Source organism: Pocillopora damicornis, chromosome 4 (genome assembly GCF_964200805.1).
Source record: "Pocillopora damicornis chromosome 4, jaPocDami1.2, whole genome shotgun sequence".
NCBI classification, from domain to species: Eukaryota; Metazoa; Cnidaria; class Anthozoa; order Scleractinia; family Pocilloporidae; genus Pocillopora; species Pocillopora damicornis.
The window spans coordinates 14,438,107-14,465,424 of record NC_142673.1 but is presented as its reverse complement, the minus strand read 5'-3'; the positions used below and the strand labels follow the sequence as shown (position 1 = coordinate 14,465,424).

Sequence of the window (27,318 nt, the reverse complement as noted above, 5' to 3'; positions counted from 1 at the left end):
TTTACTTAATTTATTCCTCTTGTTGATGAACGACTTGCTAGAACCCCTAATTTTATGGTTGGAACGAACAGTGGGAGAACGATGGGAATAAATCAAGTGCGGGACAAAAAGTTAGACAAAAAGCAAGACAGGAATGAACGCTCTTAATTTGGATCCATTTCAGTCTTCATGGACGAAAACGGTTGCAGGCAGTCGAAGAAATTTTAACCGACGCTTTAACTGAGCACTGAAAGTGAACTGCAGAATATACTGAGCTGCAGGGGGTGGGCAGGCTCGTTTTCTTTTTTCCCAAAGAAGGCCGCTTTATGCTGTAATGTTACAATTTTTCAAGAGAAGCTACATCTCTTTCTTCCTGGAGTTAACGTGGATTGAAATGAATGTGTGGATTCGCTCACTTTTCAAGTACGCGTTGATTAAGTGGTATCATTTAATTGAACTTTCAACTTTGCATTTAAATTTTCTTTAGATAAAAATATAAATTGTATTAAAGAATGCGTGGAAACCACATTTTAGTTCCTCGGCACACGGTGCCGAATTATCGTGTCCGCAACATTTCCAAGTTTTACTTTAGGTCTGTTGAGTACAGCAATAAGATCCGATATAGTCTTTCCTTGACTTCCCAATTTCTCAAGTAATCGTTTAGTTGGGCTTTCATCTTTAAGAGTTCCTAAGTGTTCATAGTATTTGAATTCTGTAGGAGGAATTCCAACCGCGTTTGCTACTATCTGCCAACCGAATGTCCTGCTATGATGTACAGACTGTACGTCACCCTGTGGAACATCCAGACGCATCACCAGTTCATCCAGGAGGTCTGGGGGCATATCTGCTAGATTGAGATCTAAGAATCGATTTCAATTCTTTAGTATTGTTTCTGTCATGTTTTGGTGTCTTGTTTCAAATATAGAGTTGGAGTGAATTTTTAAGATCTATGATTTTTCAGAGATGATAATGTTCATGAAAAAACTTCGCGCTTCTGATTGGCTGAAAGCGAGTGCAAAGTTGTAACACGAGTGCAAATTACAAATAGCGCGAGCTGTCAAAATTTTGTCTGTCTTGATTTATTGTGATGCTTTGTTCATGTAAATTACATGAAAGCCTGGTTCGCACCAATGAAAGAAAGACAAAACGATAAAAGCGTTGTGACAGGGCAAGGTCATTCCTTCGTTATCTTCTAGTGTGAAAAAGTAGAAATAACCACATCGGTACAACATTGTGACAGTATGTCAGGAATATTGATATGAAGACATAATCACTTAATATCAACCTAGCTAGCAACCTAGACATAATGACATAATGAGAAAATTGATTTTTCCTCGGTGCCTTTGTGTCCGTATTCTATTGTGTCGTGTGTGTTGATCAGATGTAACTGATCTTGGTTTCCTTACCTTGTGACACTGTAACAGTGCTTGCTTCGTCGAGGGTCTCATTGATAGTTTCTCCTTCTGCACTGTCCAAGGTGGAACCTAAGTAGTAATCATGGAAATATAATCATATATTTCGTGATGAAAACTATTTAGAGAACTTATTTTGAACAAGCAGCTAAGAAATAAAGCTCACTATGAACGATATGACAACGGCGTGGCATACTTGCAATTTTCTCAGTTTGACGTAGATCTCGATAGATAGCAGTATCGACTTAGCTATTATTAATATATTCTTGTGTTCTGACCCATTATTCTTCTTACCTGTACTTTGAGGTTCTGCGGAGTCTGATGAAGTTCTTTTTAACTCCTTTGGGTCTTGTAGCATCTTGCATACACACTTTTTGTATAAGGTATACACGAGAAGTCCCATAAGTACCAGAAAAACAGCGGCAAAAATTGTTCCGGCAAAGCTGCCGAGGGCCGAGTTCAGGAATTCATTTTGCGCAGCGTCATCGTGTGGTGTCACCTCTCCCAACTCTGTTACTTCTTTTAGTGTAGCCTCAGTTGTTTGAAAAGTGATGTAATTTTTTCCAAGTGACGCTTGAGAAGAAACCTGCTCTTCCACTTCAATCGCACGAATTTTGGTCCCGTTGAATCTCCTTTTCGGTGTTAAAAGATGGTTTGAATTTTACTTTGGTCCGTTATTGGCTGCTCAACCTCCTCCTCCTCTATGTTTTTAACGAGAGGAATCCTAAGAAAGTCTAATTCTTCTAGTTCATCCCAGTAGGAATTTTTTCCCGTTTGGCTGTCCGTGTTCTTCAAAGACTGATCACTTTTTGATTCAACTTCGGCCTCCAAGTCTCGTTTTACTATAGTCAATGAAACATTTTTGTCGTTGGAGTCCAATTGGTCAAGTTGGCTCATATTTTTCATACTACTTTGCTTCAGTGACATAGTGGGTTCTTTCGTTAACGCTTCATTGTTCGTAGCATTCGTAGATCTTAAAATCTTTTTATTAAAATATTTCCTTGTTTTTGTCGACCGTGCGCAACTTTCTCTACATTTTTTCGATATCAAGCATTCTATTTGAGCCGCATAACTTTTTGGACAACAATCAGAGCAAGGTTTGCATGCGTGTGTTTTTTCATCTTCGTAGTGTCTCTTTGGACAGTCCTGACATTCTGTGTTTTTCTCTGTGGTGCAAGAGCTAATGATCTTTCTTGATTCACAATCACTGCATATCTTGCAGGACCTACTGTCGACTTTGTCTGAATATGTTCCTGGTTTGCAAGGTATGCATTCACCAGCAGGTTTTGTATCCAATGTAATACCACACGGTGCTGAAGGTTCCTTCCCAGGAGGGCATACAGGGCAAGCGAAACATTTGATCCTTCCGCTTTCATCTTCATGAACAGTGTAAGTCTCTGGGGGACATTTAGCAAGACCGTCTGGGTAAAATTCACTGCTGTCTTGCAAATCCTCTAAAAAATTCCATTGCTGTACAATCAATAAGGAAAGAGAAAGTGTCACAATTTTTTTTGGAATATTCAGCTCTATTGCCTTATTTGTCGAACTATCACTTATACAACATATCCGCTGAGTTTGCGGAGAATAATTGTTTGAATATAATTACTTGGAAGATCAACAAGGCAACTGCATTTTAATTTACTTTCTTTAAGAAAAAGCAACAAATCGCGCGTCGGCAGTTTATTAAAATATTCAAATTACTAGCCTCCTAGGGCTGAATTGCATGAAATTTACTAAAAGTTAAAGTTATGTACGCATTTATAAAATAAACAATTTTATGTGCTATAAAACGATTGTAGAAGAAACTACGTATAAAAGTTTTACCGATTGGACATGAATGTGTTCGTGTAACCATTAGTGTGCATTTTTGGCAACCTAAATTGCGATGGTTTTTAAAATTGTATCGATCTGGTAATGCTTTTGGGTAGTAACAGATGATGGAGTTTATGTGCAGTATTAGATACGACTGAGAGTCAAAGAGTTTATAACACTGTTCTTTGCGCCTGTCTCATTCAAACATCTGATACAAAAGGCCAGGAGAAATTACGAAACTCAGGTAACAGTTGTTATTGCCGTACGCGACGTGGTCAGAGCGAGATATGACTTCGTTCTCCATTAATCAACAGAGCCTGTGCATCCCTCAGATCACGCAAGCTATTAAATTAAGTGACAATATTCGTAGTATTCAATTAAGCGTACGAAATCCTATGCTGAAGCCCATAACGTTCAGTAAGCAATCTGGTTTAAATTGAAATTAAAGCAAATACCATAAATGGCCTCATTTTTTAGGGAGACTAATTATTCTAATATTAGTTTCGTAATAATTCATACTAGATGACTGACTTACCCACAGCAAGAAGACGAACCCAAAAATAAATAGCACTTTGATAATAACTTCTAATTCTGCCACATTTTGCCATGATGGGATCATTTTGCCTTCTATCGACGGTGATACGAAAGGGTCTTACCTGTATAACAACGATAAGATAGGAATAATATTCAATTTGCTTTGCAAAGGCGCCGTGAGCAGAGCTAGAGGTTGGTTTAATAAGTGCATGTTTGCACAACAAGTAAATAAATGTAGCTCGTATGATTGATACAATTTAAAAAACTATGAATACTGACAACAATCAATGCAAAGAGCAGGTGTTGTCCTCTTTGACTATTTTGCAGAAATGTATTATTTATATTATCATATTATCATATCATATTATTCAAGTAAATTGAATTGTAAACCGGAAGCAATAATAGAAGTTGTATCAGCGATCATCTAATAAACCTTAAAAATTGCATTTGCCTTGTGGAGGTAAGCTCAAACAAATGAATTTGTATTTGCCTAATTAATCAATTCGAACAATGAAAGTTTTGATGATAATTGAACAATTAATTCACATATTGAAAGCAGGCTTTATTTGTCATAGTCTGTAAGTCTGACAGACTTAGGAAACACTAGCAGGAATTTTTGTGAACAAGTCAGTCAGAAATCTTGGTGACCTACATCTCGTGCATTGGTTATCTGGGAACCCTTGCTAGTATCCAACTGAAACCTGACGCGCATTTAACGGAGATTCCGTTACTAGCGCGATAACTTAGCATAACTCGTAACAGATAGCGGCCATGTTGTTTATAATTAAACTCTCGGAAGGTAAGAGTAATTTTTTTTCTTAGATAAAGAACTCACTTTTCCTTTCTTCCCCCCAAGTGAAAATAGGCAAAAATTGACTGTGTAGCAAACTAGAATAATTATTTATCAACAAAGTATACGATGCATTAAATATTCGTTGTAAGGCTTAAAAATTTTCTATGCTATGTAAGCCTTCCGTTTGAGATCGAGAATGTAGAGGCAATTGATGCAGGTCGTGAAAGGTCTCACACGACTCTAGCATAGTAACGCCGCAATATCACTGAATTATTCTGTTGAAAGGAAAAATGGTCCATATTATTCTGAAGAAAATTGGTCATTTTATGTTTTAATCTTTGAAATTGCAAAACAAAATATCAATTTTCAACATCCACAATCATCAGAAATTGATATTGAACTCGTCAGACACGTATTGGTTTAGTTTACGATTACTCTTATCTCCACCGTTCTTGAAAACATAAGATCGGCCTTAAAAACAACGCAACTTTCAGAACGTGGAATTCAGAATTAACTACATCCTTACCGTCGAGGTCTTAAGAAGGAGAGAGTATGTTGCTTGGTCTGGTCGAGAATGAATTCCTGTTAAGCAGTTCTTCCTGTGAACGGTATACAGGAGTTATACGTCCAGAAGAGTCTCTCCTTCGATAGCCCTATCGTAGATAAATTTGAGTCTTAATTAGAAGATACCTTCCCGGAGTATATAAACGGATATAATGCTGTGTTGCTGGAAAATCCACAAGTAGATGTACTAACACTAATACCCGTCGTGATGAGCGTGACTTTGCTTGTTGAAGATTAATGCAAATTTGCGGCCGCTTTCTCGGAAATTGTACTGATTTGTCATTGGTCAACCAAGGGTGATTATATCAAGCTCTTGGATACTTTTCGTTTGAACTTCAAACCCGATCATTCCATCGTGAATAATACAGAAAGGACTTAATGACAGGAAACATTTATGTTTAAGGAGACATTCTTCTTTCCTTTCATATACCGGAAGGACTTTATAATCCTAGTTAAATGTCAATTTGGCTGTCTTTCTGACGCATCCTAACAGGTCGGAATGCTTTATCCTTATTTTCATCGACAGTAGCCGGTGCACAAGGATTTTTTTCCATATTTTGGTATCTTTCGCTCTTCCTTTAAAGATTAATAAACGCAAATTAACCTCAACCCATCCTTGCATGGCAAGGAAGGTCGCGCTAATAAGATCGTGGTAATTTGTTTGGAGATTGGCGTTTTAATGTCTCTAATGGCCATCGGCTACGCTCAAGACCCCGAACATAATTGTTCTCGCTATGGACCTCTTGCCCTTTTAAAAGCGTTTATATTTTTGTCTTTTCTTTTATGATAAAATACGCGCTTTATGCCAGGAAAATTGGTTGATGCAAATTGTAAAAACTAGGCTTTCACAGAACATTTAAATGAACTTTGAATAGGAGGAACGCACTTCATGATCCTTCTTTGTTTGGAGAGAAATCGAACTGATAGCCTTTGTTTTCAGGCGGAAAATTATCTCTGATTTTTTTCCTCGGAAAAACAACGAATTTGAAAACAGGATTCTAAAAGAATTTCTAAAGCTGACGTTTCAAGCGTTAGCCCTTCGTATGAGTAAAAGGAGAGACTCCCATACGCCTTTTCATTTACCTTACGGTTGCAAACATCGGCGAAGTGACACTCGTGAAGAGTACAGCCTCTAACTCGATTGAAATTTCTGCAAATATTTCTATCATCAGGACTGTAATCTGCGAAAGCTGTAGCCCCTGGGAGGCTTTGCCTAATGAAGGGTTGTAATTACCATCGGCTCTGAGGAAAATGTGTGCAGACGGTGGGTGCCAAAACTCCACGCGTAATCATAGATGGCTTGAATGTGATGAAATTCATCAGCAACCCTGATGGCCGGCTACGTTTAACACTAAGTTCCATAATTTTGAAGGTTTAGGCGAGATAGTACTACATATCCTGAAGGGATGGTCGCTTCGTACAAGAGGGCAACTGGTGGAAAATCCAACAGTTCCCTATAACCCACTGGGCCAAGAACTGATTTTAGGTCTAGAGGAAATCGAAGGTTTCTCACCCTCTACAGTTTGGGTCGGATTTAAATACATCTTCAACTCTTGAGCAGCTTCAGGTCCCACCAGAGGCCCGTCCACATTATTTGAAAACGTGCTCGGCTCAGCTGGATGGCCAATTTGGTTTGTTTACGTCCCCGCAATCAACGCGTCCAGCGGTATCTGTGGGATGCTCTTGGTTGCTCATATAGCCCTGGACGCACTTGTCCCAACCAACATGGCCACCGAATATTGTTGAATGGTAAAAATGAGTTGTCGATCCGTACGGTCCGTACGGAGTGTCTAATATGTTCACGAATCGTAAGGCTGTGTGGCCATAAACGGATTGATGATTCGTACGAGCCCTACGGATCGTCTACGACTCCTAAAGTTTTCTAGCCGATCCGTGATCCTCATGTGCGAAGTGCACAAACAACAAGAGCACTCCGCAGGCTACTAAAAAGCACCGCCCGAAGTGCACGAACAAGAAGTTTATTCCTCGCTCAACTAAAAAGGACCAAAAGACACCACGCAAAGTACAGAAACAACAATAATATTCTACGTTCTACCAAAAGAGCACCGTACAGAGTGCACCAACAACACGAGTATTCCATGTTCTACTTAGATGCACTGCGCAACAAGAAGTGCATTCCTCGTTCTGCTAAAAAGCACTGCGAAGTACACGAACGAGAAGTTTATTTCTTGATCTGCTTAAAAAAAAAAGTATAAGAAATATGTAGTTTTTGTATCTAACAGATTGCGTGTGAAGAGATAGCATCTGCAATAGGAGCAAGTTTACACGCAGGGCTTACTTGTCCAATAGTTGGAAAAGAGTATCAGTTGAGCCAAGTTGCCGATACATGCATGTATAGTGCAGGAGGAAAAGGTGTCAGAGGGAAACTGGTCTTGGTTGTTTAATTGGGAAAGTATGAGTTGGAAATTGCCTGCTTGTTTCTTTGATTATAATTAGTCTCGTCTAGGTTTAAAAATTATGTGTTTTCAGAAGAATTTTCTACTGTAGATAATGATTTCAAGATCAGGTTTGAAATAAGTTACTGTACTCGGTTTACGGTCAAGTCGCCCGGAAGTCAGCTCGCCCGACGTCACGTCACCCGGAACCTGAGTCACGTCGCCTAAAATATTCGTCATGTCGCCCGATTTTTTTGTTATCACTTGTAAAAACATCAGGATGGCATATTTTTAGAAACTGTGGAAGGTACCGATCGATCGAAACACCTTTTAGGGGTACATACTTACGTTACCGATCCTTTACTAGCGAAATGTCACTGTAAATGCGACCTGATTCTCAGTAGTTACAAATAGGATTAAATACACGGAGCTAAATTAATATTCTTTATTAAGGGAAAATCCTATTCAGGCATTATAACCATTATAAGTATCAAAATGCACAATACACTGCACAGAAAAATCAAGCATACAAAAATAATAACAGTACTTTAATTATGCAAAACAGCACCTTCACTAAAAACAATATTTAATAACAACTATGTAAAAAAATAATAATTTCAACTGTTTCTGCTTTTCATTAGTGCTCATTTGTTTTATCTTACTTTACAGATCATTTTACGTTTAACCCTTTCACTCTCAAAATCTAACTCTCCTCATGATTTAACTTTCATTTCTAATGGTATTTCTGAGAATTTAGTAGTGAATTAATTGATGGTGTCCTGGTTGCCGTTGTACCTTTCTTTGTTCTCATCACCTGCCTACTTTTTATTCTACACTAGATATTATTAGGAGAAATTATGTGACACAATTATGCTCCAAAAACCTGATTGGTTACCTCAAAAAAGTTAAATCCACTAAGTTAAGATAATTTCTCACTGTAGCTAAATCTCTATTCGCAATTAGTCCACCATTGAGCACATTTCCGGTGAAAATCATTGAATGATTGTTTTCCAGCTAGCCAATTTCATAATTCAGTCTACATGTGATTACTAGTTAGGACCACCCTAACTGAAAATGTAATCAAGTTTTTTAGAGGAAGAACTACATTTTGCTGTTTTTTTCGTGTTGGAAGCTATCTCCCAGAAGATAACCTCAAACGTTGTCAATAAAGTCTAAATGTCTTGCCCGGGTTGTTCAAATCTGAGTTAAGATAACCCAAGGTTAGCATGGAATTTGATTTCAGGTCTGAAAGCTTTGAAAGAAAATTCGGTTAAAACTTTTTGCTTGCAATTTGATCATTGAATGTTCTAAAAAGAATAGGGAAAATTTTCACTAAAAGGGTTTGGAAAAAAGAAGTATAGAAACCTGCATTAAAATTTAACCCTGGGCTGACACAAATCGGCCTTTGAACAACTGGGCCCTGAACTTTAAACTTACTTACATAACTAATGCAACTGTGTTTAAGTGTAATGATGTTTCATCTTTTTAAACTACTGAGTTGTAAATATCCTATAATTTTTGGAGGAGAGAAGGTGACATTTTATCATTTTAGAGTTAATTTGCTACTTTCACAAGTGCCACAGCCCTCGATGAAAAATAATACCTCCAGTATTATGTTTCCTGACAAATTCATACAATTCACCGTGAACATTATAATCACTAATTATAATCTACATTTACTGGTAGTTAGGTTATCTCACGCAAAGTGTTATTTTGCATGATATAACATACATTAATTGTCATCAGACTGAAATTTTTAAAAATAACACTAGGAGATTTAAGTAATCAGGTTATTAATTTTTGTGGCTTATTGACATGCATCAGTGAAAGGTTTGATTGATATCTATTATGTAGAAAGATTGAAAAAATTGACCCTTAAAATAAACGGTTTGAATTAGCCACTCAGAGTGGGCTGTAAGCAATGATTTTTAGACCCCCCAAAAATGTACTCAAAACTACACGTGAACTTCATTCATCAGCTACATGCATACCAGGTAGCTGTCTGCAACTCTTTCTCTGCTTTTTGGAGTCATTTTGTAAATGTAGACGGATGCGTTGAACAACATCTCGACGTTTTACGTCTGGGCTCTCTAGGATATCTATAAGGTCAGCAATAGTGAATTCTGGACGTGTCGCTCTCAGTTTTCTTAACAGTTCTCCTGTAGCTGGACTTTCCATTGACTTTCCGTTTTCCCAGTAATCCAGATCGTCCTGGTCAATCTGTAATGCCTTTCCCACTTTTTTCCAACCACAGTCCACTTCAAGTTTCTTAACGAGGATGTCTTCAAGAAAGGGGGATATGTCACTTAAGGGTGTATCTGGAATTTAGGTACATATAGGTGATTGAAGTGAGATAAGATTATTAATACTGTATCACTAGAACTTTTCATCTTGTCTTTTTTCATTAAGAAATCTTTTGATTGAAAAAGAACCTCTCTTTTAGAGTTACTCACTTTCAAGGCCAGCAGCAGATGTGCTTTTCTCAGAAAAGCTGCCTTCCAAATTGCCATTGATTAGAGAGACTTATGTGTCGTCACCTAAAAAAAAAATAAAAAGAGACAGTGGCGAGATCCTACACAAAAGAAAAAAATATAATAAATTTCAGGTAGCTTGACTCTCATTAGTTTGACACTCCTTAATATTGCATCGTACATTTTTGTCATTTTCTTTTTTTAACCCTACCAACATCATATGTACTTACAAAACTAAGTTTATTTGCTGATTACAGAAAAAAACTTACAGACAAATTTCTTACAAGCCAGAGACTAATCAAAGTGCAAACACTGCATGAATACAGAGAAAGTAGGATGCTTAGAACCCAAAATGAATGGCTTCTTCTCTATGAAGCAAGTACATGAATTGTGAAAATACTGTGGCTGTGATTCTTACACAGTACTTTTTAAGTCATTACGTTTTGTCAAGTTATCCGAGGGTAATAAATGGCCATGGACCCCAAGAAATGAGATTGGCGGTTTAATTTGATCAAGGACGTGTCAAATTTGCTGGGGTTGTTTGATAAGTAGAATCATTTTTCAGGCAATGAGTCTCAACAGTTCAAAGATCTTTGCCTATAGTTTATACATAGATTTGCTGGTAGAGACTTTTTTCTTACCGATTTGATGAGTTGTTTCATCGAGTAGCTGTTTATATTCTTCGGTACTCTTCAGATTTATACAACAATTAAACACACAATATCTAGGCTGAAGATGTCTTGACTGCCTTTTACAACAGAAGTATACTATGACGCAAACTGTGAACAGCGCCAAAATAGATATGGCCACAATAACGATTATTATAATCTTCACTAGTTTTGCGAAGTTCATTCCAAAACAGCTTGAAGCCATTTGCAAATTGGAATCGACAGTGTTGAAGTCAGTGGAGACAGTTCCAAATTCCTCGAATGATTTGGTGATGGTGGTTATAACAGTATCTGAATTATTGCTGAGAAGAGTGGCGATTTTTTCGTTTGCCAGTTTAGTGGTATTTCCTTCACTGACTCCTTGCAGGATCTGCGGAACATCTCGTGTTACTCTCGTTCTTTTCAAAATGTTCTTCAATGCCAATTTCTTTGCGTTGCCTGAATTTTTACTGCTAGAAACACCTAGAAGTGGCGCTGGGTTTGGAGGATTTATTATCGTCGCAAACCTTTGAGAATTTATCTCCAATTTTTGAATATCATTTCCCTCATTTTCTATTTCTTGAGTACAGTTTGTTCTTAAGCATTGCCTGAGATAAAAGCACTCCACCTCAGCAAAGCGCTTCGGCGCACAACACGACGAACACTGTTTACAAGTGTCCACTGTGGGGCTCCATTGGAAGGTACCACGAGGACAGGTCCCACATTGTGCATTTTTGCTCGATGTACATGAGCTAACGGTTACTCTTGGACCGCATGTCAGACACAGTTTACAAATACCTCTTCCGCTAATGTCTTTAAAGGTTCCCGAGGGGCAAACGGTACAATTTATAAATGCATCTGGCTGTACTTTGCTGCCACATGGTGGGGTAAGTTGTTGTCCTGGGGGACAGTCTGGGCATTCTTTGCATCCGGTTATCGAATTATGTCCTCCAAGAATCTGGTATGATGATCTTGTGCATGTTTCGCTTGGGTTGTCGTTAGTTTGGGGTATGTTCCAAATAGTATACAGCTGTTTCAGAAGCAAAATAAAATATTAAGTAATGCAAGCACCCTTTCATCAATTAATTGGACCTTTCCATCGGTGTTATCTAAGGTAATCGGAATTCGTTATATAAGTTTCGCAATATAATCAGGTGACTCTGAGAATGTTTATTGGCTTTACCAAATAGGATAGTTCGCGTGACTACCACGGGTTAAGAACATTGAGCGAATTGCAGTTCCTTCACAAATCCCTAATTGCTGCTGCTTTTGAATTGCTCTACGAGTTCAAAGTTTTCCTTATGATGAGTTGCACGTTATCGCATATTCTACCGAAAGTGCTGGCATATGAATACTGCCATTTCACGCCAGCATACCTTTAGCATTTAGATGCTAGAGGCGATTTGTTTTGCTGTAGTTGGCCTTAAAATCAGGCAACAAACCTGACACAAAGGTCTCTATAATTCATTGCGATCAGCCGCAAACGAAATTAATATAACTTAGAGAGCGAAAACAGACCACAAGTTGTCACGTAGCGGCGAGTAAATCTTAATAATTCTCTTAGGAACCGTGCTTGGAATCAAATATATCTACATAAAAAGTGGCGTTATACTTGAAGTTACTTGACTGCATGTAATTGCTTTCTAGACTTAAATTAATTTCGTACATTAGTTTACTAGTTCTTCCGCTTACTTTATTCAAACATATAGTCAAAGAAAAACAATTGAACTGACACTTACAAAGCAAATTATGAATGTAACAAAGATGATCCAAATAAATCTAAGGATCTTTGTGCGCTCCCGAACAGACAGCTCCATGGCTTCTCTTATCAAATAAGCGAGGGAATCTGTAAACTCCATCCTAACTGAACTTGTGGGGAGTATCGAAGCCTGAATTGAGAGAAGAAAGACAGCATTAAAAACCCAACGTTGTAAAATCAATTTATTTTCAGTCTAAACGGATGAGTAGCGTCGGAAGTGAATATGCCGGAATTAAGAGCTCGTTTACGAATCTTTAGAGGAACACAAGTAACACATTTGATTTTCTCATTCTTTGAGTAGTCTTCCTGGTCTTAGTCATTCACAAGTCGTATCATTATAATATATACATCTTGTTTTACAACATTATTGGTGTGAATGCGGTACGTCAAGCAATGTATAGTGCGACTTCCTAATGTTTACCTAGCGTTAAATAGTTGAGGTATGCTAATTGATGTTCTCGTCGCTTTACCCCTCCTTAAGCCCTTATATGAATTTTCACATCTCATGAATCTACAGCTTGTTACAAGCCCCTATGAATAAATTACTTTCACGTTTTGTATAATTCAATGTTCCAACAAGTAACGTGTAGTAACTGTGGAAATTTGTGATGTCCTTTAGCTTTAAAGAATATCGAAAGCTTCCCTAAGCTTGCTGTCGTAAATCAGAATATCAAGCAGTACAGGTCACAGATCTCATTTAACAGCGATACTGCACTTTAGTTATAAGGCATAGTACCTTACGATGTCTTCTCATGCTTGCTCTGAACTAACCAGATCGACTCCTGATACCTCTGGCATGAAGATGTAACTTTCTTCCGATTATTTTGCGGAGAGCTTGGTAAAGAAAGAATCGAAATTAGCTAGCACCAGTTCCCCTGGTTCCGAGATCGAATTGATAAATTTCCCTTTATTGGTCTTCTTGGTAACTTGAAATCCTGCGATTTTTGCGCATTTGTGTAACGCGGTCCCAAGTTTTTTTGAGAGTGGTTTTTGCCTGAGATCTTTACTCGAGATGCTAAAAGAATAAATATCTTGAAACCATGGCGGAAGTACAGAATTAATCGTTTTTGCTCACGTGAACAACAGTTACACTTGTTCTACCCAACAATTCAAGGGTTTTCTCTAGTCCGGCGCAAAACTAATCAGCCAGCAGAGTCACTAGCTACATCTGGCATTCCTTCACCTCGTTCTTTTATTTACTTTTTTTCGAAAGAGAAATCATCAATGTTATAAATCTGACTTTCGGAGACAGAATAACTCGGAGACAGAATCTAAACCCTAAAACTTAAATGGCTCAGTTTTCCTTAGCGGAAATGCTCCACTTTTATAAATATTTGTTGACGATACCCGACGCTGCAAATTCTCGTGCAAGTTTATATCGAAGAGAGCACTAAAAACTGAACATCCCACTTAATGAACAGCTAGCCGTTCGCAAACATTTTTTTTCTCGTAATTTACAAAAAACATTTGAACCTGTATTAAACAGTTATACACGAGGAATGGCGGGTTGACCGTTTAATGCAGTTTGACCAGCAAATAACTTGCGTGACATTGGTACGTAATATTTGTCCTAACAATATTAATTAAGAAGAAAGATAATCTGCACTACATTGGGGGCATTTCGACTCAAAGCACTAATATTCATTCCGGGAGATAAACATAAAATGAATTTGACTCGAAAGATTACTCTTAGTTTTATTCAGTTCGAGTGGTTCCACTTTATGTAATCGTTTAATATATTTAGGCCGGGAGAACAATACAAACAAGCCCTTGGTACTTAGTCAAGAATGACCACGACTGCTTAATAAAGGTGTGACCGCTCAATAGAGATGAAAATTACTGTGCTTAAGGACAAAAAAAAAATTTGGATTTTTGAAAACCGACCGCTTAATACTGGATGACAGCTAAGTATGCTTATTACAGGTTCGATTGTATTAAAAGGATAATAAACCAAAAGAAATCATTAAACACAATATCCTCCATTTGGTGCGAAATGTGCTCTTTCGTTTACACTTTAAGGACGAGACTACTCATGTCTGCGGAAAACCCTTGGAAGTTTGGGGGCTGGCTGCACACTCGCCACCAATATTTATGCATGCAAATTACCACCTGAAACCTGTAAGATTCATTATCTGCTTGGCGCGTCTTTTGATTGTGAAAGTAGAATTATTCTTTGATATGATTTTTTAGTTACGCTGCAAGCTCTGAGAAGCCTATGATTTTATCACTGATTCCAATCAGCATACAACTTGGCTGATAGATAAATATTGATCTGCTAATTCAATTTGATGATAAAAATTTTGGGTCACCAAACTTGTTCTTTTAGTTACAGGCACATGAATTCGAAATTAAGGGTGTTTCTATGTAGGGGGCTGCAGTATAGGTGTGGTATTCTAAATTATCAATCAAACGATCATAACACATTCAGAAATATTTAGACATTTCTTGACACCATTTTCAAGGGAACACCGGTAAAAATGGGTGGTAGTGTCTATCAATCAAATAATTGGAATTAATCAAATGCTAAGCCCACATAAGCTTCGTGTTATTTCCTGCTTGGGCGCATGTTTCTACGACAGCAGGAGTTTTAATGAAAATGGTCTTCACTACATTTAAAATAAACTTTTACTCACACTAAAACGAAATTATTTACACTATAATACAGTTTTCGCAAATGTTTACAGTCAGATGAGGCGCTAAGTTGTTTTGTGGCGAACTGTTCTAGATCCCTATACCTCATTCACATCGGGAAAACATTCGTAGTTAAACCGAGTTAAACTGAAGGAAAATCAGAAATAGAGAACTAAAAGAATGAATTTCCATAGGATTCAAGTAATTGTCAAATTGCATTTTGAATGTGCTATTTTTTGATTTGACAAACATCCGTTTCGCAGCTTCTATGAAGAAAAAAAATTTACACCCTGTTTCATCCTTAAACAGAATTGTACTCCTTAAAACTGTTTTCCAGACAGCAACGGGCAGCGGGGTTAAAAGGCCGAAGATCTTACCCGCGCAAAGAAAAAAATCGTTATTATGCATGTTGGGAATTACTGACTGTTTGAATGAATTGAATGGCGAGAGATGCGACATCGTGGCGGTTTACTTTACGACTCTTCAATACATCGATGAGGTCGGATATTGTCGCACATTTAGAAGTTCCAAGTTTCAATAACAGCTTGCTGGTTGGACTTCCGTTTTCTCTTTTGTATTCAATATTTAGGTGACGGAGTTCATCTCTGCAGATCTTAAATGCAGCACCCACTTTTTGCCAACCATAGAAACTTTCACCTTTGCGTCGCACGTCCAGTTTCTCTACCAGTAAGACTTCAAGATCTGGAGGTAGCTCGGACAATATGAGACCTGAAAAATTGAAGAAGTTTGTCATAGTTGAAACTCGGATTTCCTCAGCAACCTGAAATCGTTTGAAGTCAACAGCAAGAGGCATTAAATCTGGTTAACATTTGGTAAATGGCCCAGATATGTATTCTTGTGAATTTCAACGAATGACGTACTGTACTGATTCGATACAACGCTTCGTTCCAATAAGCGCTGTCTCTCTATGAGGGGCTCCATCGAATTTGCTCTTTTTTAAAAACGCCCGAATACCAATTAGCGGCCTCATTCCAATTAGCACTCCTATTCGGATAAGTGTCCCTATTCTGTTTCAGTAATATCACTGTTCGAGTGCGATTACATTACATAAAACGTGGCTCATTTTCCTCTAATGTCCTCATTGCAAAGACAGTGGTCTTCCTCACAGTCTCTCTATTATGCTCACGTGAGTGCACAGTTCCTTCAAGCAAATGACCTCGTCTTCATATTTTGCAGCGATTACTTGGCTGGTCGATCTGCCTAGGAAGAATCAGGAGCAAGTCCATTTTCCAGTCTTCCTGATCCTTTTGGGTAGACATCAAAGCTTTGTTTCGCGCATAATGCTGTATTTCAAAAAAGAAATAAGCGCCCTGTCTCTAACAAGCGCCCTGTTCTGAATAGGGGCCCTCCCTTAAGGTACCATAAGTCAATAAGCGCCCAGGCGCTAAATCAAATCAATACGGTAGTAATGGGGTATATTTATAACGCAGATGCAGCCTCTCACCTTTAAGATCATCAGGAGAGGTGGTCAGGTCGGTTGAATTCTTTACGTTTAAATGATCAGCATCGTCAGAGGAGTACGACATTTCTATGAAAACAGATGAACAAAGTAAACGAGTTAGATGAAATAATACGCAAAGTTGACGCTCTATGTGAAAAGATATTTAAATGATTTCGGGTGCAATTTAGAACCAATAAGCAAGATTATTTATTAATGTACACAGATGAATTTTGTGACCGAAGAAAGATGTGTATAAAAAGAAAAAGGACACAAGATTTATGGGTGTTTTTTTTTAAGCAAACACGATGCGGAATTAAGTTCCTAAAAAATAATTACAATACACATAATGATTTTTCGCCCACCTTCAATTGACTCTGCGCTCTTTAATCTCTGATAGTCTCGGCAATCCTTATCCCAAATAATGTGTCTGATACTATTCAGAAGCCACACCACAAATCCAAGCAATACGGAAATTATGACAAGCACAACAACCACCACAACTTTGACCCACGGAAAACCACCCAGCACATAAGTAATGTTTATAATCTGAGATCCCCAGGTGGCGTTAGATGTTATTCCATGCAACCCTTCTGTATACGGTGTTGTGAAATGTTTTGGCCTTTTCGATTGGTGTATCAACGGTCGTCGTGGTCTACTTAATAGTAATGACTGGTTGTCATATTTCTTCTCCCAACGCTTAACCGTATACGGAAGGGAATGTGCTCTAGATGGAACCGTCGTCGTGCGTGGTATATCCGGTGTAGACCTTTTATGTGAAAAAAAATGCTCATCCAGTTTTGATGAGTTTGAGTTATCAAGCCTCTCCGTCTTATAGATATCATTCACCTCCAAAGGAGACCAGGTGAAAACTTTTCCATTTCGGATGCTGAGATGGTTGGTTCCTTTACCATTTGAAAGGTATGTAAGTTTAATCCCCTCCGTAGGCAAATGAGTTTTCCTTGGTATCCTCTTAGTGGCGTAAATTGCAATTGGCACACACATCACAATGGTATCGAGAGTCACTGTTCTGCCACATGGCGGAGTAAGCTTCATGCCTGTACCACAGGGATGGCAGGGCTGACATTTAATGATAGTACTGTCATTGCCGATCAACTTGTAATTTCCTGGTAAACAGGTGTCATTAGTTCCTGCGATATGGTCTAGCCGCCACCACCACCATTGCAACAATACCTGGCTCTGTAAACGGATGGATGAACAAACAATTATAGTATTTTCCATTCGACTGACCGTCACAAGTGTTCGCATTTGGCTCCTAAAGTGTTTTACGATACAGGTTATACTGAAGATGAAACCAACGGCGAAATTACAGGTAGTTCAGGCATCTGAGCAATGATCATTTGCATGCTAAATGTTTGTATCTAAGTGTAAATAAAGACGTGGATAACCTGTTCCAACCAAGTTTAACCTCAATACCTCAATAAGACTATCAGGGTAAAGGAACGATGTCTTATCCAGCAATGACCCCACTTCCCCTTCCTTAAGTTAGGAGGAGTACTTATAAAATTAATCGGTTCTTAGAATGATATCATGTGTAAGAGTAACTATAGGTGCATTTTGAGTAATCAACATCATCGAATTGCGTATGACCCCAAACTGTGGAAAGAACCGAAAAAAAATGGCCCCAATGTCCGCTGTGAAAGGTACAAAAAATGCAATAACAAGCACTTCCACTGAACACTCCACAATTAGATTTTAGAAGTATTTATTAAATATTTATAGTTGTGGGAGACTGACTTACCAATATCAGCACTACCACGGCAAACAAGAGAAGCACAGCTTTCCATCCTGGAATCGCCATCAGCGTGGATGTTTCGTATTCTAGAGACAATTAAAGCGATTCGATTCTGGAACAGAACAGTTTTGAATATATTTGAGTTAAACTATATATATATATATATATAACTCTGCAAAGCTTTAAATGACACACATGTCCGGAGTGCGATTGTTGCCATTTATCCTCATTCACTCCACGACTAATTTAAGCATCTAACCCATTATACATGTGCTAAGCTAAACTTCCTCGATGTAAGCCATGGTGATCAAGTGGTCACTGTTGGAACACATGATATTGAAGAATTGCGTGACATTCTTTCCCGATGGCTGCGAAATCATTACAGGGTTACTCGCATATGCCCAAACAAGATGATGATATTCACGAAAAAACTTGAAAATTGCACCTTGTGTTGTGTGATCGCTTTCGCTCAAAAAGATTTTTCGCACAAAAACGATAGGGGACACTGTAGACGAATACTCACAGCTCCGTTGAGCCGAATCACAAACGACATTCATGTCTATGTTTGCATTTTATCAGATTGAGTGTGTCATGTAGGAAAACATTATATATTTTAACCTTAAAATGATTGTCATACCCGTGTGCTTCTTGCGTGACCATTTTAATCGCTACTCTCAAGGACACGCAAATGTCAGCTCATGATAAATTAATGATCCTTCACTAACGTTCACTTGAACCCCATGCCGACAGACAATTGTTTACAATGACATTGTAAACAGCGAATATTTTAGCGCTTTTTTTTGGAAACCAGAAGTAGAGGCACGAGGAAAACATGGCGATTTTGTACAGATATGGATAGTGCAAAAGTCCCAAAACGTTTCCGTTTTAGATTATAATCAAAAGTAAGAAGTTTGGAGTCGAAGATTAATTACATCGTTTTCAGTGGCCAATCAAATTACGACACGCGAACGAAAAGTAAGCTCACATTCTTATGCGTACAAACTTAAGAGCTAAGGAATACTGCAGTAAAAAAAAGTCACGAATTCGACTATTCGCCCTTATTTGGCAGGTCGTTTAGCTTTGTTTTGCCTTAAGTAGTTTCCTAGAAGGAAAGAACTGAAAACTTAAAAAAATCAAACTGCGCCGTTTCCATGTGAAGGCAGTCTTGCAATCATGCAGACAAATCGATTACCGGCTAGGGCTCGTTTGAATTTACAATTGAGTCGACGAATATGCAAAGTAAAAGTACCTTTCTTTGGCTGAGTCAGATGTTTGTGTTGAGTATACCAATCGCAAGACGGGATCTGTGCAGAACAAATCCGATGTTGCAGATAAAATAATTTAGTTGGGATCGCTGATTTGTTTCCTTGACAGATTATTACACCAATATTTGAATGCCAACACATTCCGCAAGTTGAAGACGCTTCTTTTAGCAGCCTGTTTCGGAACCCACTCACGTAGCAAAATGACTAGTAAAGTTTGATATTTTCCAGAAACGTCAGAAGCAGCGAGTGTTAGGAGACTGTTCAGGACATCTTGCAAATACACAACCAGAAAAGAAACAATGCCAAATAGAGGCCTACTGACGAGCAATACTTCTCAAACGGGGAATCCCCTTGACCACTGTCTTTGATGACGTATTTGGCAAGAATGATAAAGGCCTCTGATGCATTGAAATAAATCTACACTTTACCGCTGACACTTCGCTGGCTGTATGATAATAAAATGGTTGGAAAAAGTGGAAGCATATACACCCGAATAACGTGACTCTTTAAGGAACATCTTAACATACTTCATATCAATCCAAGGAACGAAATTTCAGACGTAAAATCGATCGAGGAGCGGAAATCCACCAAAACGGTAAACAACTCAGTCTTAAGGTAGCCCTCACAACAGCTTCTGTCACTTTCATTTTAAAATGGCTTACAATTTTTTTGTCAAACTTGAAATAAAATTTGAAATTAAAAGTAAATACCATCATTTCTTTTGTGACTATTTCTGATTTCATTTAAGTCACGCAACTTTTTCCATCAGTTCGCGAAATGAAACACGCAGGTAATGTATTACGATAGTAATAGCGAGCTGCACTACCATCACCCGCCTTACTTGGTCTATTTGAAATTTTCTCTCGAAAAATTTTGATATACATGTAGGTTTGTCTATCCTCTCTTGTTGGTCCTCATGTCCTCTCACTGCAGCGTACCATATTGAAAACTGATTTCTTCTTTCACAAAATTGCATTTTTGATCAACAGGAACAGAGAACTGCATTCACCATCCTGTGGCTGCTTATTTTTGAAAAAGTAAGCGCGAAACTACCTGGCCCGAGTCGGACGAAAGTCAGATCCTAAAGGGGGTATTTTCTCAGAACACTTGCTAGCAAATTTTACACAAAATGGCGGACAGTTTGTTTAGAAACGAAAAGAAAGAGATCAAGGACCATTTTAGAGATTATTGCTCGAACTATAATTCAATTGATGCGGTAATTACAAAGGTAAGGGACTATTTTTCTTATGGTATGTGTATTTAACCAATTTGCCCAGGAAAGACCCTTTAAGTCACATGGTGATATCTTTTTTGTATTATTTTCTCAAAACTATGTTTAATAACCAAATTTAATAAACTTTGAAATACTATGTGCCCTAAAATATCTACATGTCCCAAGTTATTCAATCATGATTATTTCTGGTAAAAGTTGCTCAACAATTATTGCATGGTGATATCATTTTTGTATTATTTTATCAAAACTATGTTAAAAAATCAGTGAACTTTTAAATAATGTATGTCCTAAAACACCCAAATTTACAATTGTCCATTAACATTTCCGGTAAAATGTTAAACATTTTATCACATATTAGTATCATTTTTATATTATTTTCTCAAAACTGTGTTTAATAAAACAAACACATTTTAATACTGCACACCTTAAAATGACTATATTTACATTTTTGGAGATATTTACATCTTCGCTAAATTTAAGGCCTCTTTGAAAAAAAACATGCAACTCTTTCAGATAAAAATTCAGCCTATCACAGCATTGTTATATTCATGTCTTCATTACATGGCATCAGCTAGGTGTAAATAGAAAATCCTGAACTAGTCAAAGTTCAAGGAATAAGCTCTCCCACCACCCCAGATTTAAAGCCCTCCACTACATGTTTCCCTCCTCCCTCCTTACATTCAGCCTAAATAGTCTAATGATAGGCTGGACTATTGCAACTTTTTGATCTTGCTTAAAGTTGAGAAAAACATTACTCCTCTTCCAGTTTCAGGAGTAAATGTCACAGGCTCTTCAACAAAGAAGTGCATACCTCATTTTGTTGTTGTTCAATTTGGTCAACTCTTCAAAAGGGAAATGATGAATTAAACACTTTTAACCCTCAGCAAATTTTAATTAAGCATGGCACCCCACATGCCCCCCCCCCCAATCCAAATCCTTCCCCTATCTCAAATCAACAAATTCTTTGCCTGCTTAATCAGAAATTTTATAAAACAGGTGTTTTATAATATCTCATGGGTAATAAGTTAGCTCTACTTAATTATTTTTACCTCTGTTCAAATAATGCTAACAAAGGATGGCACAATAAATGACATGGCAAGAATCATGTATACACAAAGTACTACTCAAACCTGCATGTGAAACAGTTAAATTGCCAAGGTACTCTCTGGAGTAGCATTTTTGGGTCAGTATGTTTACTTTCATACTGTGTTTAAATACTGAAGTGTATAAAAACAATGTCTGAAGATATTTATATCCTTTTAGTTCTTTAATGGGTGTAGTAGATCAGCAACAGTGAAATGTGGATATTTTGCTTTGAGTATTTCCAACAGTTGCCAAGTTGGACCCCCTTCTTTGTTGTTCTTCAAGTATTGAAGATTAAGGTCATCAATCTCCAATGCCTTTCCTACTTTTTTCAAAGCTGCATTCAGTTTTCCCTCTTAGGGGTACATCAAGTGTTTTAACAAGTATGTCTTCGACATCTTGGGATATGTTGGTCAATTTCAAACCTGTAAGCATTAGAATCAATATACACCCTTTCCCAATGGCTGCAAAATCATTACAGGGTTACTCGCATATACCCAAACAAGATGATGATATTCACTAAAAAACTTGAAAATTGCACCTTGTGTTGTGTGATCGCTTTCGCTCAAAAAGATTTTTCGCACAAAAAATGATAGGGGACACTGTAGACGAATACTCACAGCTCCGTTGAGCCGAATCACAGACGACATTCATGTCTATGTTTGCATTTTATCAGATTGAGTGTGTCATGTAGGAAAACATTATATATTTTAACCTTAAAATGATTGTCATACCCGTGTGCTTCTTGCGTGACCATTTTAATCGCTACTCTCAAGGACACGCAAATGTCAGCTCATGATAAATTAATGACCCTTCACTACCGTTCACTTGAACCCCATGCCGACAGACAATTGTTTACAATGACATTGTAAACAGCGAATATTTTAGCGCTTTATTTTTGGAAACCAAAAGTAGAGGCACGAGGAAAACATGGCGATTTTGTACAGATATGGATAGTGCAAAAGCCCAAAAACGTTTCCTTTTTAGATTATGATCAAAAGTTAGATGTTTCGAGTCGAAGATTAATTACATCGTTTTCAGTGGCCAATCAAATTACGACACGCGAACGAAAAGTAAGCTCACATACTTATGCGTACAAACTTAAGAGCTAAGGAATACTGCAGTAAAAAAAAGTCACGAATTCGACTATCCGCCCTTATTTGGCAGGTCGATTAGCTTTGTTTTGCCTTAAGCAGCTTCCTAGAAGGAAAGAACTGAAAACTTAAAAAAATCAAACTGCGCCGTTTCCATGTGAAGGCAGTCTTGCAATCATGTAGACAAATCGATTACCGGCTAGGGCTCGTTTGAATTTACAATTGAGTCGACGAATATGCAAAGTAAAAGTACCTTTCTTTGGCTGAGTCAGATGTTTGTGTTGAGTATACCAATCGCAAGACGGGATCTGTGCAAAACAAATCCGATGTTGCGGATAAAACGATTTAGTTGGGATCGCTGATTTGTTTCCTTGACAATTAAGTCAAGGCAAGTTGAAGACGCTTCTTTTAGCAGCCTGTTTCCGAACCCATTCACGTAGCAAAATGACTAGTAGAGTTTGATATTTTCCAGAAACGTCAGAAGCAGCGAGTGTTAGAAGACTGTTCAGGACATCTTGCAAATACACAACCAGAAAAGAAACAATGCCAAATAGAGGCCTACTGACGAGCAATACTTCTCAAACGGGGAATCCCCTTGACCATACCGTCTTTGATGACGTATTTGGCAAGAATGATAAAGGCCTCTGATACACTGTAATAAATCTCCACTTTACCGCTGACACTTCGCTGGCTGTATGATAATAAAATGGTTGGAAAAAGTGGAAGCATATACACCCGAATAACGTGGCTCTTTAGGGAACATCTTAACCTACTTCATATCAATCCAAGGAACGAAATTGCAGACGTAAAATCGATCGAGGAGCGGAAATCCACCAAAACGGTAAACAACTCAGTCTTAAGGTAGCTCTCATAACAGCTTCTGTCACTTTCATTTTAAAATGGCTTACACTGTTTTGAAATTAAAAGTAAATGCCATCATTTCTTTTGATTTCATCTAAGTCACGCAACTTTTTCCCTCAGTTCGCGAAATGAAACACACAGTTAATGTATTTCCGATAGTAAAAGCGAGCTGCACTACATCACCTGCCTCACGTGGTCTATTTTAAATTTTTTCTCGAACAATTTTGATATACATGTAGGTTTGTCTATCCTCTCTTGTTGGTCCTCATGTCCTCTCACTAGACCAGCGTACCATATTGAAAACTGATTTCTTCTATCACAAAGTTGCGTTTTTGATCAACAGGAATAGAGAACTGCAATCACCATCCTGAGGCTGCTTATTTTTGAAAAAGTAAGCGCGAAACTACTGGGCCCGAGTCGGACGCAAGTCAGCCGGATCCCAAAGGGGTATTTTCTCAGAACACTTGCTAGCAAATATCACACAAAATGGCGGACAGTTTGTTTGGAAACGAAAAGAAAGAGGCCAAGGACCATTTTAGAGATTATTGCTCGAACTATAATTCAATTGATGTGGTAATTGCAAAGGTAAGGGACTATTTTTCTCATGGCATGTGTATTTAACCAATTTGCCCAGGAAAGACCCTTTCAGCTGGGGCGTCGAGTTCGCTGCCTCCCAATGCTTGAATTAACGAGGAAAAAAAACCAATTGGAAGCTGAAACCTACACTCGGACTTTGCTCTTTGATGCCCGAGTAATAATTTTCCCCAAACTGGTCGTCAGTATAAACCGAGGGAAACACCTCAAAATTGCAATTAGTTTATGGTCATATTGAATGACTTAAGCCTTTATTTCCTAGAACACAACATGCTGTGACAGTCTGTCTAACTTCATACATGAACTTCAGAATATTTGGATAAGTGTGCATACGCAGATTGAAGATTCCGAAACACGGCTTACTTTTTTGTAGAACTTTCCTGATGAAACTGCTTTTATACACCCTTGCAATGTGGGCTGAAAAATTATCATTCTTTGCATTAGTGGTTGAATAATGTCTCAAGTTATTCAATCATGATTATTTCTGATAAAAGTTGCTCCACAATTATCACATGGTGATATCATTTTTGTATTATTTTACCAAAACTATGTTAAAAAATCAGTGAACTTTTAAATAATGTATGTCCTAAAATACCCAAATTTACAATTGTCCATTAACATTTCCAGTAAAATGTTAAACATTTTATCACATGTTAGTATCATTTTTATATTATTTTCTCAAAACTGTGTTTAATAAAACAAACACATTTTAATACTACACACCTTAAAATGACTATATTTACATTTTTGGATATATTTACATCTTTGCTAAATTTAAGGCCTCTTTGAAAAAAAACATGCAACTCTTTCAGATGAAAATTCAGCCTATCACTACAGCATTGTTATATTCATGTCTTCATTACATGGCATATTCAGGGATCAGCTAGGTGTAAATAGAAAACCATGAACTAGTCAAAGTTCAATGAATAAGCTCTCCCACCGCCCCAGATTTAAAGCTCTCCACTATATGTTTCCCTCCTCCCTCCTTACATCCAGCCTAAACAGTCTAATGATAGGCTGGACTATTGCAACTTTTTTGATCTTGGTTAAAGTTGAGAAAAACATTACTCATCTTCCAGTTTCAGGAGTAAATATCACAGGCTCTTCAACAAAGAAGTGCATACCTCATTTTGTTGCTGTTCAATTTGGCCAACTCTTCAAAAGGGAAATGATGAATTAAACACTTTTAACCCTCAGCAAATTTCAATTAAGCATGCCACCTCACATGCCCTCCCTCCAAATCCTTCCCCTATCTCAAATCAACAAATTCCTTGCCTGCTTAATCAGAAATTTTATAAAACAGGTGTTTTATAATATCTCATGGCTAATAAGTTAGCTCTACTTAATTATTTACATCTATTCAAATAATGCTAATGAAGGATGGCACAGTCAATTTCTACTGATAATAAATGACATGGCAAGAATTATGTATACACAAAGTACTACTCAACCTGCAAGTGTAAAAGTTAAATTGCCAAGGTACTCCCTGGAGTAGCATTTTTGGGTCAGTATGTTTACTTTCATACTGTGTTTAAATACTGAAGTGTATAAAAACAATGTCTGAAGATATTTATATCCTTTTAGTTCTTTAATGGGTGTAGTAGATCAGCAACAGTGAAATGTGGATATTTTGTTTTGAGTATTTCCAACAGTTGCCAAGTTGGACTCCCTTCTTTGTTGTTCTTCAAGTATTGAAGATTAAGGTCATCAATCTCCAGTGCCTTTCCCACTTTTTCAAAGCCGCATTCAGTTTTCCCCATTAAGGGCACATCAAGTGTTTTAACAAGTATGTCTTCGACATCTTGAGATATGTTGGTCAATTTCAAACCTGTAAGCATTAGAATCAATATATTAATTAATAAACTAAACTGTAAATTACTCATCAAAGACTGAAGATTCAAAGGAGCTGCAAGCATCCATTTGTCACAGATATATTATTTACCTTTGCAAGGAGTGGAAAATTTTCTGAGAGCAAAGCTCAGAGAAAAATGGAAGCTCTGAGGAACAAATATTTATGTCCAAGAACAAATATCTGACCATATCACTGCAATGAATGGAGGCTACTGCTTGTGTATCAAGTAAATGAAAAATGTGGTAGTAATGTCAGGGAGAGGAAAGTTACATTGTGATTACAGTCATGCCTGATTCTCAGTGTTCCATATCCCAATTTTCAAAAGCAAAAAAAAAAAAACAAAAGAAAAAAGTTAAAATTGCAACAACAAAAAGGAAACAAATTGCAAACCACAGAAAGGACTAAACATAATAGCCATGCAAACAATTTGAAGGTATTTTAAAGCTCCAACCTAGTCTTTAATTATTAACTATTTTAAATATATGGAAACTCACTTTCAAGGTCAACAGAAGCTTTGCCATCTGTTGAGGTGGTTTTGTTCAAAGCGTCCCAAATACCATTGACTAGGTCAACATAATCTGAAAAATTACAATGGGAAATTTCAGTATGTCATGATTACCTCCAAAGGTTCAGCTTATTAAAAAAAATTGCACCGAAAATATCTACAACTGATCAGATAATGTTTTTATTATCAACTGTACTATCTTGTGGTAATGTTAAGTGTGACTGTTTTGTAATTTAGTTAGTTTTGCTTTTTAATCATTATCTTGATGTACAAAACAGTTTCTGCAATAATTCGTGGCATTGCTGCAAGGCTTAACTATCCTTGAGAGTTAAGGGGGGGGGTGGGGAAGAATGGCGGGAAGAGGGAAGGGGAGGGGCTGAAGCCTCACCACTCATGCAAATGTCAGTCTCTTTGCATTTCAGTTTTGAAATTGCAGCATAAAGTTGTTTAGGTAAAATATTCTGCCTCATGATTTCTTCCCAATTTTCCATACATGCCCTGTGAACAGTTTGATATATTTGTCTTTTTGTAGATAACAGCCTATTTTCTTGTCTGGAAAAGCAAAGCAGGGCGGGAACCCTCAGCATGTAAGTTTTCTCTCATTATTGCATAACTTG

At 37.6% G+C, this 27,318-nt stretch overlaps 3 protein-coding genes and 1 pseudogene across 11 annotated transcripts in view; 1 reads left to right on the top strand and 3 right to left on the bottom strand.

Moving 5' to 3' along the window:
- Positions 1-413: 413 nt before the first annotated feature.
- On the bottom strand, positions 414-10,559 carry LOC113670967 (uncharacterized; annotated as a pseudogene). The gene is made up of 7 exons (XR_016185971.1): positions 9,944-10,559; positions 6,608-9,808; positions 5,057-5,183; positions 3,739-3,859; positions 1,686-2,861; positions 1,386-1,463; positions 414-838 (listed from the first exon to the last, which is right to left on the bottom strand). The product of XR_016185971.1 is annotated as an uncharacterized LOC113670967 (transcript).
- Positions 10,560-14,906: 4,347 nt separating this feature from the next.
- On the bottom strand, positions 14,907-23,517 carry LOC113670969 (uncharacterized). 3 transcript variants are annotated; one of them, XM_089204344.1, is made up of 5 exons: positions 23,143-23,517; positions 18,220-18,325; positions 16,823-17,657; positions 16,464-16,547; positions 14,907-15,727 (listed from the first exon to the last, which is right to left on the bottom strand). In XM_089204344.1, the coding sequence occupies exons 2-5, from the start codon at positions 18,277-18,279 to the stop codon at positions 15,399-15,401; spliced, it is 1,308 nt and encodes a 435-aa protein (XP_089060470.1). In that variant the 5' UTR covers positions 18,280-18,325; positions 23,143-23,517; the 3' UTR covers positions 14,907-15,398. The 3 variants fall into 3 exon arrangements, with proteins under 3 accessions (XP_089060470.1, XP_089060469.1, XP_027042984.2); XM_089204343.1 differs by lacking the exon at positions 23,143-23,517 and adding an exon at positions 19,463-19,804 and having other exon boundaries at positions 18,220-18,299; XM_027187183.2 differs by lacking the exon at positions 23,143-23,517 and adding an exon at positions 19,463-19,645.
- Positions 19,957-27,318, top strand: part of LOC113670960 (octopamine receptor beta-2R) — a 22,456-nt gene continuing 15,094 nt past the window's right edge. For 2 of the 5 annotated variants that reach the window (XM_089204359.1, XM_089204358.1), the window contains exons 1-3: positions 23,593-23,730; positions 24,094-24,335; positions 27,234-27,288. In XM_089204359.1, coding sequence (XP_089060485.1) covers positions 24,237-24,335; positions 27,234-27,288 — 154 coding nt within the window. In that variant the 5' untranslated portion in view covers positions 23,593-23,730; positions 24,094-24,236. Of the gene's footprint in view, positions 20,094-20,467; positions 20,707-23,361; positions 23,731-24,093; positions 24,336-24,606; positions 25,069-27,233; positions 27,289-27,318 lie in introns of those variants that run through there. The other 3 variants (XR_016185948.1, XM_089204361.1, XM_089204360.1) reach the window with 3 other exon arrangements.
- The window catches only part of LOC113670988 (uncharacterized), an 8,843-nt gene continuing 3,184 nt past the window's right edge, over positions 21,660-27,318 (bottom strand). The window contains exons 4-5 of one of the 2 annotated variants that reach the window (XM_089204341.1): positions 26,691-26,774; positions 21,660-22,220 (exon numbers count right to left, since the gene is read on the bottom strand). In XM_089204341.1, the coding sequence (XP_089060467.1) occupies positions 22,099-22,220; positions 26,691-26,774 (206 nt within the window). In that variant the 3' untranslated portion in view covers positions 21,660-22,098. Of the gene's footprint in view, positions 22,221-24,578; positions 26,173-26,690; positions 26,775-27,318 lie in introns of those variants that run through there. The other variant, XM_089204340.1, reaches the window with a different exon arrangement.